General features: G+C 45.9%; 2 protein-coding genes across 10 annotated transcripts in view; both read right to left on the reverse strand.

Moving 5' to 3' along the window:
* Window positions 1-10266, reverse strand: part of LOC127007682 (cytoplasmic FMR1-interacting protein-like) — a 36737-nt gene extending 26471 nt beyond the window's left edge. The window contains exons 1-6 of one of the 9 annotated variants that reach the window (XM_050878898.1): window positions 9662-9881; window positions 8753-9000; window positions 7052-7567; window positions 6344-6667; window positions 5791-5881; window positions 3959-4135 (exon numbers count right to left, since the gene is read on the reverse strand). In XM_050878898.1, coding sequence (XP_050734855.1) covers window positions 3959-4135; window positions 5791-5881; window positions 6344-6667; window positions 7052-7355 — 896 coding nt within the window. In that variant the 5' untranslated portion in view covers window positions 7356-7567; window positions 8753-9000; window positions 9662-9881. The other 8 variants (XM_050878894.1, XM_050878895.1, XM_050878899.1 and 5 more) reach the window with 8 other exon arrangements.
* Window positions 10267-11569: 1303 nt separating this feature from the next.
* Window positions 11570-17815, reverse strand: LOC127007685 (eukaryotic translation initiation factor 3 subunit G-like). Its single transcript, XM_050878903.1, has 9 exons — window positions 17689-17815; window positions 15931-15971; window positions 15556-15647; window positions 15233-15379; window positions 14793-14957; window positions 14512-14668; window positions 13948-14105; window positions 12537-12619; window positions 11570-11660 (listed from the first exon to the last, which is right to left on the reverse strand). Exons 1-9 carry the CDS (start codon window positions 17703-17705, stop codon window positions 11642-11644), a joined length of 879 nt encoding a protein of 292 aa, XP_050734860.1. The 5' UTR covers window positions 17706-17815; the 3' UTR covers window positions 11570-11641.
* Between the last annotated feature and the right edge of the window lie 1046 nt (window positions 17816-18861).

Consider the following 18861-nt stretch of genomic DNA (forward strand, 5'->3'; position numbering starts at 1 on the left):
GATGAGGCCACACCCCCTCTCACTAAAACAAATGTAGGCTATGCCTTTTCAATGGCGTTCTAATGTGATTTTGTTGATTTCTCAACCTCATTTGAAATGCATATTAGTCTATTTCATGCTCCCCCACCCAAAAAACCCCTGTTCCCACAGGTCCCCCAAGATCGTTTAGGGCAGGGGATAGACATAACTTGGAGAGGCATAACTCGAAAAGTAGACATTTGCGATGAAAATGAGGTACAAAATCATGCAATTCACTACATCTATCACCAGAAAAACATGAACCACGTAAGAAAATCGTTGGTTGGGTGAAACCGTAAATTGTCCGCCACTTCTTCAGATGAGACCACACCCCCTCTCACTTTTGTACATCATTTACGAAGATAGAGGAAAACGTGCCACTAACTGAACAAAAAGCGACAAAAGAACCAAATTATAACATACGAGACCTAAAAACAACCCCAGGAGCCCTAAAAACACCAACCAACACATGCGATACTTGGAGTGGGTTGGGCCGCTTAACCTCACCCACGCCGGGCCACGGATTTCAGTTACCGGGTACTAATGACCGTGACTACATAAACCAAGAGGAAACACCCACCAAAACACATTAATAAACCAAACAACACTAAAGAAGGTCACTTAAACCCAACCCAAACCCCCAACCACACTTAATTGTACCCATGACAGGAAGCCCCGAAGGAAAATCTCGCCGAAAATCCCTTATAATTCACTTCCCTCAAGTTATTTATGGGTCTAATATAATCTAGTGTGTTAATGGATGCTCGTCTCACCTTTATTACGCTCTTAGGGGCTCAAAATCGGCTAAAAATCACATTGTAGAGTGTCATTAGTCAGAGCCTTCGACCCAACCCTTCAACTGTAAACAAACACCTGGCACGTGAGCATCGCCGGGCGTGGGGAGGAAAGGGGAAGAAAGGGAGGAAATGGGGAAGAAAGGGAGGAAATGGGGAGGAAATGAGGAAGAAAGGGAGGAAATGGGGAGGAAATGAGTGATGGGAGATGAAATAAGGAGGAGAGGGGGTGAAGCAAGGAAGCGAGGGGGTGAAGTAAGGAATTAGCGAAGGGGTGAAAAATGGGGGATGAGGAGGAAAGGGAAGGTAAAGGGAGGAAATGGGGAGAAATGGGTGATAGGAGATGGAATAAGGAGTGGAGTGGGTGAATTAAGGAAGCGAAGGGGGTGAAAAATGTGGGTATGAGGAGGAAATAGGAAGGTAAAGAGGGAGAAAGTGAGGAAAGGAGGAGAGATCGAGGGAGGAGAGGAAATGGGGATGAAATGGGTGGTAGGGGATGAAATAAGGAGGAGAGGAATTGAAAAAGAGAGGGGAAGGGGAGAAACAAGGGAGGGTAAGGGAAGAAAGAGGGAGGGTAAAGGATGAAAAGGGAGGGAATGGGAGGAAGAGGAAGAAGGGAGATAAACGAGGAATGGGATGAAAGGGAAGATAGGGGTTGAAAGGGGAAGAAGGGAGATTAAAGGGGAAGGGGATGAAAGGGGAATGAAGAGTGTGGAAGGGGAAGTAAGGTGGTGTTAGGGGGTGAAAAAAAAGAAAAGAAAGGGGAAGGAAAGGAGGAGGAGGAGGAGGAGGACGAAAGGGGAAGAAAGGAGATGAAAGAAAGGGAAGAAAAAGGGGAAGGGAATGAAGTGGAATGCGAAGATGTGAAAGGGGATGTAAAGGGATGACAGGAGATGAAAATTAAAAGAATTAAAGGGGATGGAAGGGGATGAAGAAAGTGAACGGGGATGGAAGGGGATGAAGGAGATGAAAATGGAAGGAAAGGAATGAGGGAGATGAAAATGGAAGGAAAGGGATGAAGGAGATGAAAATGGAGAGAAAGAGGATGGAAGGGGACGAAGGGAGTGAAAGGGGATGATCGAGATATGGCAGAACAATAAATGAACGAACAATATACGCACACAAGCACGTCCACACTAAAAAAAAAAAAAATCCGGTTGTCACTGAAAACAAACACACTGGCGGTTTATTTCACTGCACGATCACTTTCTACGGCCTGTCTCCGAGCTGCCACTGTTTAAAGGCCAAGGGATACTCATACCATAGCCAGTTTACCTGTAGCTATAGAGGAGTTACGCCTTCAATACACACAAAAAATTAAACACTGAACTAAGCTGTGATATTCCACCTCGTTGGTCCTCCCTCGCCGCGCCGCCCACCGCCCGCTGCTCAATGAGGCTTCTTCCTGCCGCCATCCGGATCAGGAAGTGACGGGAGGGGGCGTGTGTGTCCGTGTGTGTGTCCCTGTCGTCCACCTGCCTAGTGACGATTACAGGGCTATTACCGGGGTTTCTCTCAATGCCACACACGTAACTAGTTAATCAATATTTCCATTTTCCATTGAAGGATGATGAGGGCTTATTGTTTCACTTTTTTTTTCTGTAAAATGACTAATAGAAAACTACCGTAGGCAGGCTGCCCGGACCGTGCAGCCTGCGGTCTCACGTTGCACCGATAAGAGCTACTAGCCCTTATCTGCTCAGTGTGCAACATCCTCTGATCCCATGCTAATCGCGCGTGAACGGCTATCACTGTTTTACTTCTCACCGTAATCGTAAACATTGATAGCGAAGTAGCTAATCTGAGCAAGTAGAAAATGTTTCCGCAACACTTCTAGAAGAAACATATATATAGTGAACCCTGCGTGCAATCATTTGTCGACCCTATATAGGCTGAGAGTGCCAGCCTTGATAGGCATGCTATGTAGTGCGAGTGGTGTCTATACAGTTTGGTCTGATGGTGACTGGGATCGAGTCTTTATAAGAAAGCGAAATTGTGTGTTGCTTTTTCTTCTCATTCCAAAAATGTTCACACTTATCTGATACCATCTTGCTAATACGGCTGATAGAACACCCGGCCGGCGCGGCACCTCCCCGTGCCACAAGGGAGGGTGACGCGGCCGCTACTGGAGCCGGGCTGCCGGTTGTAGCGCGTCCCATGTCCGGAACCCCTGACGTCCAGAGTTAACCTACTGCACCGGCGGCGGGGAAGACCTGGGGAGGGGTGGGCAGTGGCAAGGCCGCACCTGACCCCCAGACCCCATTACAGTATGGTAAAGTTGGGGCACACGATAAAACTGCACGTGGCCTCGGGGTTCATATTCGTCACAATGTCCCTTATTAATGTGGCGGGAAGTAACCCATTACCCAGGGACAACGGGCCAGTGTGACATCCGGGTTACCACAGTTACCTACCCCAAATTTCCCAAGGTACCCATTTATCCACCAGCCCGAGAGGGAGGATGGATGGCTGGGTGAGCTGTGCGCCAACTGTCCGGGATTCGGATTTGTATGCGTGCGGCCCGCTTCACCACAGAGGCGCTACTACTGTGTGGGTGTCTGGTTAGTCTCGTCTTGTGCACAGTTATCCCCGAGGCTCCCACGATAACGGATATGCTAGGTGTTGCACTTCTTGGTATCGCGTGGCCATGGTGATGTGAAGTGAGTGGATCAGGTTAGCATGAACATTGCTGTCGTGCAGATACCAGCGGAGGGACTGATCAGCAGAATCTAACCATTTTTTCGCTAGTAAGTCGAGCAACATGAGGATCGACAGCTTGATAGGACGCCGATCGAGCTTGTCGTCGCTCAGTCGTGACCGTAAGACGATGAAGTAAATTTTCCTATTGATAATTACGATGGTGGTGATGATGATGATAAGAAGTAGAAAAAGAAGAAAAAGTAGATGAAAAAAATGAAGAAAAGAAAAAGATAAAAAAAAGATAAGGAAAATTGAAGAATGAAAGTATGATATGGAAGAATGAACGCCATAATACGAAAGAATGAAAGCATACTAAAACGAAGAATACCTTTTTAAACTAAACCTCACGTCCTATACATAACACCACCACCACCAACAACAACAAAAACAACAACACTTTCTCCTCCTATCTGAACTCCTTCCTCCCTTCCTCTCCCTTCACTCACCTGTCCATCGCAATCTCAGGGGCCGGCACGCACTTCAGCCTCCTCTCGCGTTCCTCCCTGTGCTGGCTAACTGTTGACTCCACGAAACGGGCGGCGTCTCCGGAAGTGATCGACGCCCCGGCCAGGCTGCTGTGAGAGGACTTTCGTTTCTTGCCGTCCACGTTCTTCGACTTCCGCCTGCGTGCACAAGGAGGGTCAGTGTGGCGGGCGTGCGGGCGTGAGGGAGGGCGGCGGCGGGGCGTGTTGTTATTGCCGCCTCCGCACCATCCAATATGCATCAGAGGTTAATTTAGGTGAGTGCCACGCCTGCACACAATGGAGAGGGTTAGGAGGGAGGGAGGGCGTGGGGAGTGCGTGGAGGGGTCTGTGCCTTTGCGTGATAAGAGATAGATAGGAAGATAGACAACGTGTGAATAGATGCCGTATGAACTCAAGTTATAAGAGATAGATGGGAAGATAGATAATGTGTGAATAGGTGCCGTATGGAAGTTATTAGTCGAATTTAAGAACGAGAAGGTTTTATGCTAAGTTTAGAAGGTTGATTGCTACATGGACATACATTGACGTAGGTAGGTATATAGAATGGTATAGACAAATATGAAAATAGATGCCGTATGGAAGTTATGTCGAATTTAAGAATTTTTTTTTTTTACAGCTCAAGGGCAACAAAAAAAGGTGTAAAAAAAATCACGCTAAAAAAAAAGCCCGCTAAGTTATGAGGTTGATTGCTACATGGACACACATAACTTGTCTATAGGGAGTAAATATATGTTTTAAGGGGTCTTTTACGAGTATTACATGGGGTTGGCTTTTGCACGGGTATATAGGCCAGACAGATAGATAGAGAGGTATATATGGATAGGGTTATTGGGCATTACCATTCAACTGTTTACATGTTGTTTCAAATAGGAGTAATTGATAGTTAAGTTATACAGTGAAGCGAAACTATATCACGTAGCAGGGAAGTTGTGTGCATGTCGAAGAGACCGTATACTTATGGGTGGTGTGCTTTGGGGGGCAGGAGGGGGCATGGGAGGATTCATAGAGACAGGGAGGGTGGAAGGGCAAGGGGGAACATGGAGGAATACACTGACAGGGGGGGGTGGAGGGGCAGAAGAGGGACAGAGGGACATGGGAGGATACATAGAGCCGGAGGGAGGGGGAGAAAAGATAGGGGGGCATGGAAGGATACATAAAGCTAAAGGGGGTGGAGGGGCATAGAAGGGGTACGTGTAAGGATACATAGACATAGAGGGGAACAGAGGTGGAGGGCCAAGGGAAGATAGACACGGGGGGTGGAGGAGGGGCAGAGGGGAAAGGGGAATGGAGGGATGAATACATGAGACAGGGGGAGTGGAGGGGCAGGGAGGGGGGGGGGCATGGAAGGATACACAGTGGCATGGAGGGTAGCGTGGATGGAAGGACAGGTAAGGAGGTGGATGGGCAGGGAGGGGAGGGCATGGAAGATACACAGTGGCATAGAGGGTAGCGTGGGTGGAGGGACAGGTAGGGAGGTGGATGGGCAGGGAGGGGAGGGCATGGAAGGATGCACAGTGGCATGGAGGGTAGCGTGGATGGAAGGACAGGTAAGGAGGTGGATGGGCATGGAGGGTAGCGTGGATGGAAGGACAGGTAAGGAGGTGGATGGGCAGGGAGGGGAGGGCATGGAAGGGTACACAGCGGCATGGAGGGTAGCGTGGATGGAAGGACAGGTAAGGAGGTGGATGGGCGGGGAGGGGAGGGCATGGAAGGGTATACAGTGGCATAGAGGGTAGCGTGGGTGGAGGGACAGGTAAGGAGGCAGGGGTGGAGGGGCAGGGAGGGGGGCGTACCTTTGCTTGGAGTACATGGTGGCGCTCGCCGGGGTGTCCGAGGCGCGGCGGACCTGCCCTGGCTGGCGGCGGACGGTGCCATACGGGTTCGCTGGCGACACAAGGCACACGTCAGGCGCACACACACACACACACACACACACACACACACACACACACACAGTGGGCCTCAATCATTGCTATTAAACTAGTTACCACTCAAAAAAAAAATACAGCTTTACTATCATGCATACATATTCTCCTTTCCCAGCATATCAATGTGATGTCTAATAAAATCACTTGCATGAATGAACATTTGAATAACATGATTGGAGTCTAATTTAAAGCATATTTAGCAGTCATGTCTACCTAGCTCATCCACCACCCCGTATTTCCCCCTGGTCTGGTCTTCCCTTGGTCTATCACCCCTCCCCCTCGGTGCCTGACGCCCCACAGAGGCATGGCGCGGCACAATGGGCGTCGAGTCACGCCTCACCGCGGCCCGTAATGAGGGATGCCGCTGCTAATGTCAAAGTGGAGCTGTCGGCTGATATGTCTGGAGGGTGTGACTTACCAACAGGCTGCTGCTGCTGCTGCTGGGAACGGCGGTCGTAGTAGCGCCTGGAGGCCTTGCTCATGGTGCCGTACATGCTGTCCCGCGCCTCCTCCTCCATCAGCAAGGGCTCAGTGTACGCCACGACGGACGCTGACGACGCCCGGCGAGGAAGCGAACTTGTCATGGGTTGGAACACATCGCCCCACGGCCCAATGGTGCTGGTGTTGCTCAGCCCGCCCATGCTGTAGACGCTGTGCCTGCTGCCGCCCTCCTGAATAGAGTACAGCGACGCGCGGCTGGAGTGGCGGCTGCCCTGGCTCACCTTCCTCCCGGGGGCTTGGTCTGTGCGAGGCATCACGAGGGACACTTAGGACACACTGCAGCTCTCCCACACACTCGCACGTCCTCTCGAGTCCCTCACGAACTCTCACTCACTCAGACTCTCTCATTACAACCCTTCCCTTCCTCCCGCCTCCCCCGCTCCCCCCGGCACGCCTCCCACACCTTCAGTAAACCTCTTTCCTGCCACACCCTTCGCTCCTTGGCCCTCCCTCGCTGCCTTACTCTTTGCCCTTGCTCTCTGATGCACCTCACGTCACTGCGTCAGAGCCATACACAGCACTAGGATCTCGTATTAACATCTAAACCCAGCTCTAAATGAAAACAGTACCAAAACGCTAACACCACTAACACCCCAAACAAGGAAACAAGCGAACGAGTACTCACGGTGAGGATGACTGTCTTGGTGGTAGTCCACAGGAGGGAAGTCTTGGGGCGGGGGCGGAGGCAAGACCTCCCCGTCCTGCCGCCCCACCTGATAACTATCCGGCGGGGACTCAGGGATGTCATAGTCCGGCTCGGGGGGCGGCGGCGGCGAGTCCTGCAGGGTAGCGGAGGGCATGGCCGGGGGTGGGGGGGGTGGCGGGAGGTCGTCATTATAATCAACGGGTGGGGGTGGCGGGGGCGGAGGGAGAAAGTCCACGTCGTAGTCTTCTGGAGGAGGTGGCGGCGGCGGGGGCAAGTCGATCATGTTTGGGGCGTCCTTTCAGTTTCCCGGGGCTGCACTACACTCACGCGTCGCCTGCGCGGCCCTCACGCACACACCACCACCACCGACACCTGCAACACGCTTCACACGCCGCGGCATAACACAGTTCATCACTTTACTTCATCTCCCTTTTCGTCTCAGCGCGGTGACACTGTACCTCGGCTTGCCTCATTAGGGGCTCTTATGCACTTTACCTGGACGTACAAAAGGGTTAAAAAAAGTAATTTATAGAGGGGGACTTGATTACCAATTAAAGGCTGGTTAGATTGCCGTTTAGATTGTTCAATAATTTGGTCGAGTTTATGAAAGTGCATGGTCTGCATTACACGACACAATATAGATAGGTGCTTGCCATTACTTAGAGCCCCGAGAGGTCAATTTCCTGCATTCACCTCCGCTCACTGTACACTTATAAGAAGCCTCATTAACCCGGTAGCAGCGTTGGGCCAAACTTGTGGCTCTACCGTGTACTAGCGACGGGCCAAATTTTTGTCATGATATAAACTCCCCAACATAGATGATGCATAAACTGATCACAAATGCGTTGATAAATATTATGAAATGGTGTGTGTGAGTGATGATTTTTTTTTCATTAATTTGCTTAGAGGGGCCTTTAATTAAACATGATCCCCGCAGCTACCGGGTTAAAGAGATCAATTCACCCACCAATAACGTGCCCTGGAACACTCGTACGTACGCTTACTACCATTCGTTGCACACGTTAAACACAGACCCACGTACAGCGAGGTTCCATTCACCCACCATCACGATATGTACATTCCCATTGCAAAGGCTGTAACTCGGGTATCAACATCTACTTATAGAGAGCCACGATAAAGCGTTCTAGTCACCATTCGTCGTACACTTTACACTTCAAAGATATATCACGATGAGGTTCAGTTCGCCCACTGTCACTGGCTGTACACTTCAGGAGGTCCCATTGCAAAGGCTGTAACTCGGGTATCTACGTCAACCTAGAGAGAGCCACGACAAGGGTTCAGTCACCATTTGCTGTACACTTTACAGATATAGGGTCATATTCTTAAACCTTTCGGGGTCGAAGCACACAAGGATTTCGTAGGATCTGTGGGCATTTCTATAGATAATTTTATGACCCTGGTGGTAGTTTGACAAGGTTCGATCTGCACCATGAACGTAAAGAACCACTCATGGGGACGTGTTCAATCTCTCTTTTGGCCTTTAGAAATGAGTGAATGTAAAAGAAGGGAGCGTTTAAGAATACCAACAATAGACCTATGCACGGCGTTGTTCCATAAAGCAACCTTCACTATATAGCCGTACACTGCATTGATTTTCGTTGCGAGGGCTTTAGCTCAGGCCTCTACATCTACTTACTGAGAGCCACGATATTTACTCACCTGTCACCGTTCTCTGATAGGCAAGTGTGGCCCGTCGTGCAGGACCCAAGTGCCCGATTACCGCCAGCCGCGCCTCTCAGCCTGGCACGTCACTCGTTATCAGCGCCTCCGGGAGTCACCGCCGCTCAGGAAATGGTAATCGCAGCAAACCTCAGCATTGTTTTTGTCTAGGAGGGAGTTGCCTCACGTCCCTACACTGTCAGCAGCTTTAGCGACGCGGGAATGGCTTGCTTTGATTGCTTGCTGCGCTATAAATGTGATCGGTGGATACGAGGGAAGGACTTCATTTCAAATCCCAGTTCGGTTCATGAATACTGTAGAAATAGGCAACTAGCATGTAGCCTTTGAACTTAACTAATGCTAACCGGATTCATATTTCCAAACGTTGACATCAAAATTTTATGATTTTTTTTAATTCGATTGACTGATAGTTTATTGTGACGGGTATATATTAACCGATGGTTCCTGGTTTGTGCACAATAGTTACACTTACCAAACTTTAAAATCTATGTAAATTAAGGGGTCATTCGAAAGTTATATAACGTAGATGGGGGGGAGGGTGTTAACTCGTGTTACTTAACCAAATCGTCACAAGGACATGAGTATATAATGTAGGAAAAAAATTCTTGCATTCGCCGGCCGTAGACATCATTCAGCTGAAGGTAACAAAATATCGTAAATAATATGACTTTTCCCAGGAACATATAAGTGACCATTTGATGAAAGTAACATATTGGACAGGAAGGGCGGGGCTAGTAAGTAAAATGAGGGCATAGGTTTGTTATAAAATATTTTAGGGAGTGGTTGGAGCTTGAAGGAGTTACCGCATTTGATATTTGACTCATAACTCAGGCACGTTCATGTTACCTCGTGACTATTAAGTAAAGGGTTGGATGCATGTGAACTTACCTTTCTACGTTTATATAGTCTCGAACAGGTCTAATGGACACCAGGTAGGAGCAGGCGTGACCACACAAGCAAACCACCGAAAACTGTAATAGTCACTCTCCGAAGAGCCTCACACACGCACTCGTCCCCCGCTCCAGGGACGGCCAGGGGAATGTGGTTCGTTGGCTTCAAATTACTCTTTGCACTTCAGCCCCGAGCAGCAGTACACGAGACAGGTTAATGAGTCCCTAGCCCTCCACACCTGGTTGTTGTGTCCATTCAGCGGCGTGGTGTTCACACTGTTGACCAGAATGTTTTGTGGAGGTGGTCAGGCTGGTGCTGCTGCCTCACCTCACCTCGCTATCAGTTTTCCGCTCCCCTTATCTTATCTCCCCTCTCCGCACGGTTACCTCCACCCTTATCTGCTCCATTCACCGCCTTGCACTGTATAAATCTTAAATCTTTAAATAAACCTTATTTCTTCCGTTTTTGTTCACCTCCCAGCAGCAGAGAACTGTGTTGCTCACGAGGCCGTAGGTGACGGGTTATCTCTGCTGCGTGGCGCGGCCTTTCCGGTGTGGCGGCGTGGGCGCGGCCGCCGGCTGGGTACTGCCCTTGTTTGTTACTCAACCACCACAATCTTGCGTCAATATAAATATAAATATTTTTAGCAACTACAGATTATTTTTCGCCATTAAATTGTGATGGACGGAGTACAAAATCAAATTACCATAAAATTCAATTGATATGAATAATTTTCCAGTCAACGTGTTGACTGTAACTACTGCTAGCTTTCGCCAATATATATATATATATATATATATATATATATATATATATATATATATATATATATATATATATATATATATATATATATATATATATATATATATATATATATATATATATATATATATATATATATATATATATATATATATATATATATATATATATATATATATATATCTCACATTGGACTTTTTTTAATGCATGTTTTGTTGAACGTGAAGGTCACTCAGCGTTTATAATTTTCCTGAAGACACCTCGAGAGGAGTTGGGAGGTGGGAAAGCCTTACCACCATATACTTGTATGACGCCTGTGGCCAGTTGTGTTTTGAAAATACAGGAGTTAGTTAAGCTTAAGTAATAATTAGGGGCGCACCGGAACCAGACCATCAAGTTCCCGCCGGAGAATTTCATGAAAATTGAGGTTCCGGCCAGATGTACCCTCTGCACCACTAGTAATAAGCTACAATAGTAGGCAAATACATAAATAATGTACAATGGATATTCCCAGTTGTCTTGTAAACCTGTTCGAAGCCTGCTTTCACACTGACCACCTTAAAAACTAGTTATTCAGATGCTCTCTCTCTCTCTCTCTCTCTCTGTATTGACCTATGAAACTCAAGCCCAATTTAGGCAGTGGCTAAGTACTGATAAAGGTGAACTTTGCATGTTTTTACCAAGTCATGACCACCATGGTATTTATGAGGGACAGGTTGGGAGAATCGATATAGATGACCTCACTACTGCCACACAACTGAAAGGCCATTCCCTCAAAATATACATATATAGATTATTACTCCCATTGCTCTAAAAAAAAAACAGAAGAAACAAGTTATAAAATCAGTGGTTGTTAATGATAGACAGGAGAAAAATGACCAAGCCTACCATGCCTCCAACACACACACACACACACATTTCTGCTTTGGGTCCTAGGTGAGCTATGGAGGATAAGTCATCTTCCATGTAATACAGCAAAGGATGAGCTTGCCAGAGTAAAGCTATGACTGCAATTATTTTCTTTTACCCATGGCCAACCTTGTACTTCAAAGGTCTAGCAAAAAATGGTGGTGACTTGCTGGGATGAAATTTCCAGTAACACACTGACTTGAACACACACAGGAGGAATGAAAAACACAATACTTTCACCAAGGCTATATTTAACTTTCTAATAGGTGCAAACAAATTAGTTTAATCCTTAGCTAGCACCATTCACTGTGTCCCAGAGGGCCTGCAAAGGAGAACAAGGAGTCAATAAAAAAACTCTTAGAAATAGTAAAATAGGGGCTAATGTGGCATAGACAGGAAGTGTTAATGGTTACCCCAAGAGTAAAAAAAACTACATAACATTCAGAATATGCATCAGATATGGATGTAGAATGTATCACAGCCATAAGATACATGTTGTAGGAATTAGCTATGTGAGAGAATCACATTGTATATAAATTAAGTCAAGATGGGATTGAGAAAGTAATGAGAATGTCCACAAATTTTGGTATGGGTTTAACAGTAAGAGGAGAGAATTGTTGAGTAGTTGAATGGGTGACACTTGGTACTCCGAGATTGTTGGACATGTGGTAAGAAAGAATGAGGATGACTTGGTGAAGAGCATCCATGAGAGCAAGATTGAGGGAAATGGTGTAAGGGAGACACCACCAACAGAATGGATCAATAGAGTGAATGAGTACTGGAGCAATTTGGCAGGTGAGGGATTGAGATTATGGACAGGGAGAGCTGGTGAAGGGGATACAGGAGACTTTAATCTGTCCACACTCTTGAGCAATATTTTCATGAGGGGTCAGGGCTTCGGATATAGACAAATATTCGACTGATAAAAGTTCATGAATCTGAGAACATTAACTTACAAAACTAATGACTATTCTGCAAAGAGCAAATGTCTGAAGACAACACCCACCTGTTAACTCTTTCGATATCCCCATTTTCTTTTTATTCTTTTCCTTACTTTACTGTCACTGTCTTTTATTTTCCATATCCATGTCTGCTCATTGAGGGGGCTTTGTTTGTCTACATATTTTTATTTTTATTTTATTTTGATGCCCTTTCATGAATCCCAATAATAATAATAATGATTAGAGGAGGCACTTACTTGGCCCATTCCACACTCAGGATCAAGTGGTCATAACCGTAGCCGTTGAGGATCTGGATGGCCTTGGCAGCATCTTCTCTCCTCTGAGTGTGGGAGTTGGGGAGGAAAATGACAGTTGTTGATTACATTTGATTCCTTGACTGACTTGCCTACAGCCTGTTCCACGGAGTCTATCAAAGCAAGGCTCACCAGATGGGAAAAGTTTTGTTCCTTAACCACTAATCTGCCTCATTACACAATGAGTTGGAGAAGCTGAGCCATTAATTCATCAGTAATTCATTGCACCATGTTGATGAAAAAACAATTTTTTTTTAACTATGAATTATTTCTTTCATGATTGGAAATATGTTCAGAAAATGTGTTACAGCATAGCCTAAAAGTAGGGCATGTCATCACACTCCCATCACCTGGTGAGCACTACTTTTGTCAGTTGCTGGAATGGACTGTACTAAGTAGATGCAAAAGAAAATACCAAATAACTTTAACTGAAAATACATTCAATATTTCAGTCTCAGTCTCAGTCTCTCAGAGTCTCTCTCTCAGAGTCTCTCTCTCTCTCTCTAAAAAAAAAAAAAAAATAAATAAATACAGGAAATCGATATAAAACTCGATGTAAAAAATTCGGATATACGAAAGTGAAAAATATAGGACAATTTTCGGTTCACGAAAGACATGCTTAGATATCTAAAGCACGACAGTTTCACGCCCACTGTTTCGCACGATGTCTATATCGGTCGCCATCAACAGCCTCACGCACACTCGCAGTGATTAGGCAGCAAGTGTCCATGTCCAGTCCCTCCACTTCAACGCCATCACTTAGCGTTGCCAGTTTGTGAACCCCTTGCTTCGACTCGAATCGAAACACATCCCAGCCAGCGTGAGGAAACGTGAGGGTGATGGAGGGGTTGGGGGGGGCTTGAGGTGCGGTGGTGTACTGTTTGGCACGTGTTTACACGAGAGTCGAAACTGGCCTTTCACAGCTTGGGAAGTAAACATTGGCAATGTTAAGTGATGAGTTGTAGTGACGAGTTAGAGGGGATTGTCCTAACATATGTAATGCATTTCTATAACAGTAAAGGAACAGGAAATGGTAATTGTTTTTAATTATTTATGAGCCTTATGTTTCATTGTATTGTGAGTAGTAAATTGCTTTTAAGCATAGTTATATTTAACTTTTTTTTTTTTTTTTTTTTTGCTGGCGCTGGTCCCTAACCCCCCTATTTATTAACAATCCTATGGGGGAAATGGCTTCCATATACGAAAAATCGATAAACGAAAGGTTTTTTCAGTCCCTAACCCTTTCGTATATAGGGGATTTCCTGTAAATAAATAAATAAAGATTATACCTCAAGAAAAAACTGAATGCAAAGGGCTTTCTCAAGAAGCTGCAGCTTTTTCATCAATTCCTCACCTTGAAATTGATGAAGGCAAATCCCTTGGACTGGCCAGTGTTTTTGTCCTTGGCCAGGAAGATGCGGCTGATGTCCCCGAAGGGCCGGAAGAGGTCCTGAAGATCCTGCTCCCTGGTGTTCTCTGACAGGTTGGTCACACGCACTGTTGCTGTTTCATCTGAGGACAACAATCAAAGCAGTGTTACCTATCACAGCTCCTTGATGTAGCACCTGTAGAATGTAGTTCCTCTTGATGATTGATACTGCTTAAAATTCAAAATTTACCTCTCACCTTGGTATCTGTTATCATTGCCCAACACATGTATCAAATTTTATCTGATAAGCTGGTGAAGGTCAATGTCAGGAAGAGAAATGAAGAACAGTTGTGACAGGGAAAACCATAATCCGAAATTCTCAAATAAATGGTGAACCTCTCTGAAGGTGAGTAAGGTTTTAAGTGGTGTCTGGGTGCTTTGACAAAAAGTGATGAAATAAGAGTGGAACTTCCAGCACATTCCTCTACAGATCAATTTATCATGTTCCCAACCACATGGCTCACAAGAAACAAGGCAACACCTGCTCACCTCGACCCCTGGAGGACATCATGGACTCTCCCTTCTTGGAGCCTCCGTCCCTCATGGAAGGAGGGACGTACTTGCCCTGTGTGCCTCCAGCAAGCTTGGCCTTGTCCACTGGTGGCCCTCCAGGCTGAGCAGCCTCTTCCTCTGGCTTCTCCTCACCCTGCGTGGAAACACCGTAGAGAATTATGCAAAGCTTTCTATAATGCTCTCAATATAGGAAAACTCCCTAACATGCATTCAAAAAAGATGTTAATTCAGACTAGGGGGTTCTGCCTGAGGCTTACCAGGAGAGAGGAGCGGAGGGGCTCCAGCTTGTCCTTGTAGGGGCACTGCTTGGTCCAATGGTCCTCCTTACACAGCCGACACTTGACCTGACCCTTCTGTGCATCCATCAGCTTCTTCTTCAGCTCCTCTTGTTCATTCGTTTCCTCCTCCTTGTTACTCAGGAACTGTTGGCAGAAAGAACTTTCAGTATATGGTATCAAACACAGAAAACTTTGGCAGCATCAATGCCCCAAAAAATGCCCATTTATGATGGTGCCTTTTCCATGTTGCTCCTTGAAGTAGTATGTACAATCATCATACAAACATACAAGATGAAAATGCTAAAAATGAGAAAACATACAAAGAAACTTGCAAGCTCCCTTCCTTGTAACAATAATCACATAAAGCACAGACTTTCCCTTGCTCCCTCCCCCCTTCCCCAGCCAGGCCTTCAACATACATGCATGAACACGTCCTCAGCAGTGATGGTTGTGGCTGGGTTGGGGCCAGGCTTGTCATTCTTACTGAGGCCGTACTTCTTCCAAGTCTTCCTCTCGGCAATGGTCCGGGCCACGCGGTGCTTCTCAATCTTGTAGTGGCTCACGATCTGAGAATAAAAAGCATTACATTAGTGAAACACTTCCTGGTGGAGAAAGCATCTCTGATAAAAGACAAAATCTACACAACCAAGGAACTGAAATGTAGTCATCTGCTGAGAAAGAAAACAAATTATTACATGAACATTTCAATGCAAAAACAATAATCTTTTTCTGCTATGCTCACCTTGACCTTCTTCCCATCATCATTGAGTGTGTACTCTGTGATGGTCTTGGTGCTTCCGTCATTCTTCTCAACAGGCGGCGGAAGGTTACCTCCTGGAAGGTAAAAAAAATGTGTGCTTGTCATCTGCAGTGATATGACAGGCAAATGATAATGCAGCTATTTTATATGGAGACATTAAATTCTTTCATATATTTAAATGCACCTTATATGGTTATACTTTTGAAAAGAAAGAAATATGTCACTTTGACAATTTGTTCAATGACTTCTGAGTTCTGCTGACTGGTTGATGGGATGCCAGTTTGGGTGTTGCCATTATGCCAGTCACCATCATGCTGCACCCACACTCCACCTCCTCCACCTGGTACAGTGTCTTACCTTCGACCTCCTCCACTTCATCAGCCCAACTGGACTTGACCCTGAGGGAAAAGTAAACACATATATAATTAAAAGATGATTTACAATAAATTCCAAATTTTCTTGACATGAGACCCTATAACAGGGTTTGGTGATAATAATATAGTGAAGGAAGCAAGGGTATTCTGAAAAAATGTCAATTTCCCTGAAAAACAAGACAGATGAATGAAAATAAAAACTCAAGACAATTATATAATATTAATGCTGATATTGGAATCTGGCCCAAGGCTTAATTAAGTCCTGTAGCTACAGTAAATTTTTTAAAGCTCTACAAGATGTGAGTCAAGTTAATGTTACAGGGCACCAAAATAACTAAAATCTTATTGAAAAATATAATTAGTAACCACCATACCACATGAGTAAATGCCTAATAATAGTGTGCTTCACTCAAAATTTATATAAATGCAATAACACTTCCACCACCTCTCCTCCCCTTGTATTGGCCTTCATAAAACAATGTTGAAAGAGGGTTGCCATCCTGCATCTTGTCTGGTGTGTTCATTGTAGCAGCGCTTCGAGGTGGTAACTGTGGGTGCAGTGACCTTCAACATGCTCTGACAAGGCACTCCACTTATTTACGACTCAGATAGAGGAACATCCCTTCGCAGCGTTGTTTCCCAATGACTGTGCATGGAAATTTCTATTTGCGGAGTGGTCCCTCAGGTGGTTAGTGTTGTCCAGTGAGGATGATTACTATTGCCTGGAGTAGTTTAAATATACTCCCCAACCCTAAGCCCTCTGCGAGCTATTTTGCGGCTGCGGCGGCTGCAGCGTCGCCGCGGCCAGCAGAGGAGGCGACGCGCTTTCGTAAACATTATCCCATATTTGCAAGAGTAAAAAAAAAGTCCTTGAATTGGATTTTCAAAGCGTTTCCATGACTGTTGAAGGTTTGTAGAAAAGATATATGAAGAGATAGTGATGTTTCATAAAGTAGATTATGAGATACTGGCACGGACCTAATACGAATCTTTACCTCTTTATTTCCTTTTTGTCTCCATACAGCCCCAACACCGTGCAGATCGCCCCGTTTTCCTCCTCTAGCCTCCTAGCCCACTCCTCTCTGCCTATTACCATCACTACTCCTGCCACTAACTCCCCTCTCTGCCTCTCATAGTTGCTGCATTCCACTATTAGGTGTTCTACTGTTTCTGTCTGCCCTGTCCTACAGCTACAGTTCTGGTTTCCCCCGTCCCTGTTCCTGCCGTTTACTTCCAGGGTTCCTGTTCTTGCTTTAAACAACACTTTGCTCCCCCAGTCTCCTACATGCCCGTGTACTCCCTCTGGTTTCTGTTTCCTACTGTACCATTTTAGCGTTGACTTGCCACTCATTCCCTCCACCGATTCACCACTCTCGAGGAGAACATATTTCCTTTGTGTGTTCTATGTCGTGGTTTTTCCAGTTTGTGGGAGTGGCCTCGGGTCCGAAGATTGGAGTGCCAAGGGGCAGCCAGCTTGAGGTAGTCTTCATCTCCCCCAATACGGTCAAAGCCTTTCAAGATCTTAAACACCTCCATCATATCTCCCCTGACCCTCCTCTCCTCTAGAGTAGAAGGTTTCAGTCGAGTAAGTCGTTCTTCAGACGTGAGGTGGGCCAGGGTGGGCACCTTCTCCCAGCTGGTCTACGTGCGTGGCTTGGCCGCTGCCCCTCGCGACACACGGCCGCCACACCCACGAACGCCTGCCAGATATACACAACAAGGAGGTGTTCATTGTACTTACTCATCCGCGGACGGCATGGCGGCGGGGGCAGCGCGGCGGGGCGGGTGGTGGCGGCGGGCCCGTGTTGACACTCACTGCCTCGAGGATTGGGCTCAGCGTTGCCAAATTATCGTATTCACCACTTCATCTTTATTACTTTTAAGCCTCAAACTCTCGTACCTACACAAATAACGATAGAAAATTGAAATTAGTGTTAAAACTTCTATTCGTTGATGTTTGATTGTTTGTTTTTGCATTCGTTATTGGTCAGAAACTACGAAAATGCAATGCGATGGGTACGACAATTTAGCAACGCTGACTGGGCCGCGGTGCTAGATTATCGTACTCACCGTAGTATTAACCAGTTTCTGACCCATAACTATTGCCAACAAACACCAATAATTAACCATTTTAACAATAAATATATATGAAGGCAGTTATTGGGGTGGAAGAGACAGTTTTTGGGTCGGATATCGGCAAACATAAGAGGCTGAGTACGACAATCTGGCACCGCTGGGACTAAGCCGATGGTTCTGATCTGGATTCTCGCCGTTCAGAATCATTCCTTCATTATTCTATTCTGTAGTTTATTCATATTTTTGCATTTACATGTATTTTTTCATTTACATTGTATGAAAATAATTGTGAAGGACCATCAATTAAGGTTCCTCCATCCCGGGACTCTTACGGTACTTCAGTCTTGTATTTATCATTCTTTACGAAACTCGATCTATAATTCTGCGTCTTGTATTTGTATTTCTATTGAAGTACTAGAAATGGCAATACAAGGAAATCTCTCTCTCTCTCTCTCTCTCTCTCTCTCTCTCTCTATCTATCTTTCTATCTATCTATCTATGTCTCTCTCTCTCTCTCTCTCTCTCTCTCTCTCTCTCTCTCTCTCTCTCTCTCTCTCTCTCTCTCTCTGCCCCTGGAAATAAATAAAATAAAAATAAAAAAATCCTGCTCATCCTCTTTATCGGTATGGTCGATAATGTGGAGAGCTGAGGAAGATAAAATATAGGAACCCATACGTCACACTGGCTCTGCAACTTTACCTCTCTTATGTGGACGCAGGTTCGAATCCGGCGCGAGCATTTGACGCGCAGCTCACCCAACTGTTGAGCCCCTTCCTTTCCTGGCTGGCCGATGATTACCTAACCTTGTGAAACCCGGTAAAGGTAAACTGTGGTAATC

The sequence above is a fragment of the Eriocheir sinensis genome, chromosome 36 (assembly GCF_024679095.1).
Source record: "Eriocheir sinensis breed Jianghai 21 chromosome 36, ASM2467909v1, whole genome shotgun sequence".
In the NCBI taxonomy this organism is placed as follows: Eukaryota; Metazoa; Arthropoda; class Malacostraca; order Decapoda; family Varunidae; genus Eriocheir; species Eriocheir sinensis.

What these genes read in the sequence shown, in the direction of transcription:
- LOC127007685 (XM_050878903.1), bottom strand. An exon ending in ATGATGGGAAGAAGGTCAAG is followed by an intron (nt 15,380 to 15,555) that starts GTGAGCATAGCA and finishes TTTTATTCTCAG; the next exon opens with ATCGTGAGCCACTACAAGAT. An exon ending in GATGTCCTCCAGGGGTCGAG is followed by an intron (nt 14,106 to 14,511) that starts GTGAGCAGGTGT and finishes TGTTGTCCTCAG; the next exon opens with ATGAAACAGCAACAGTGCGT.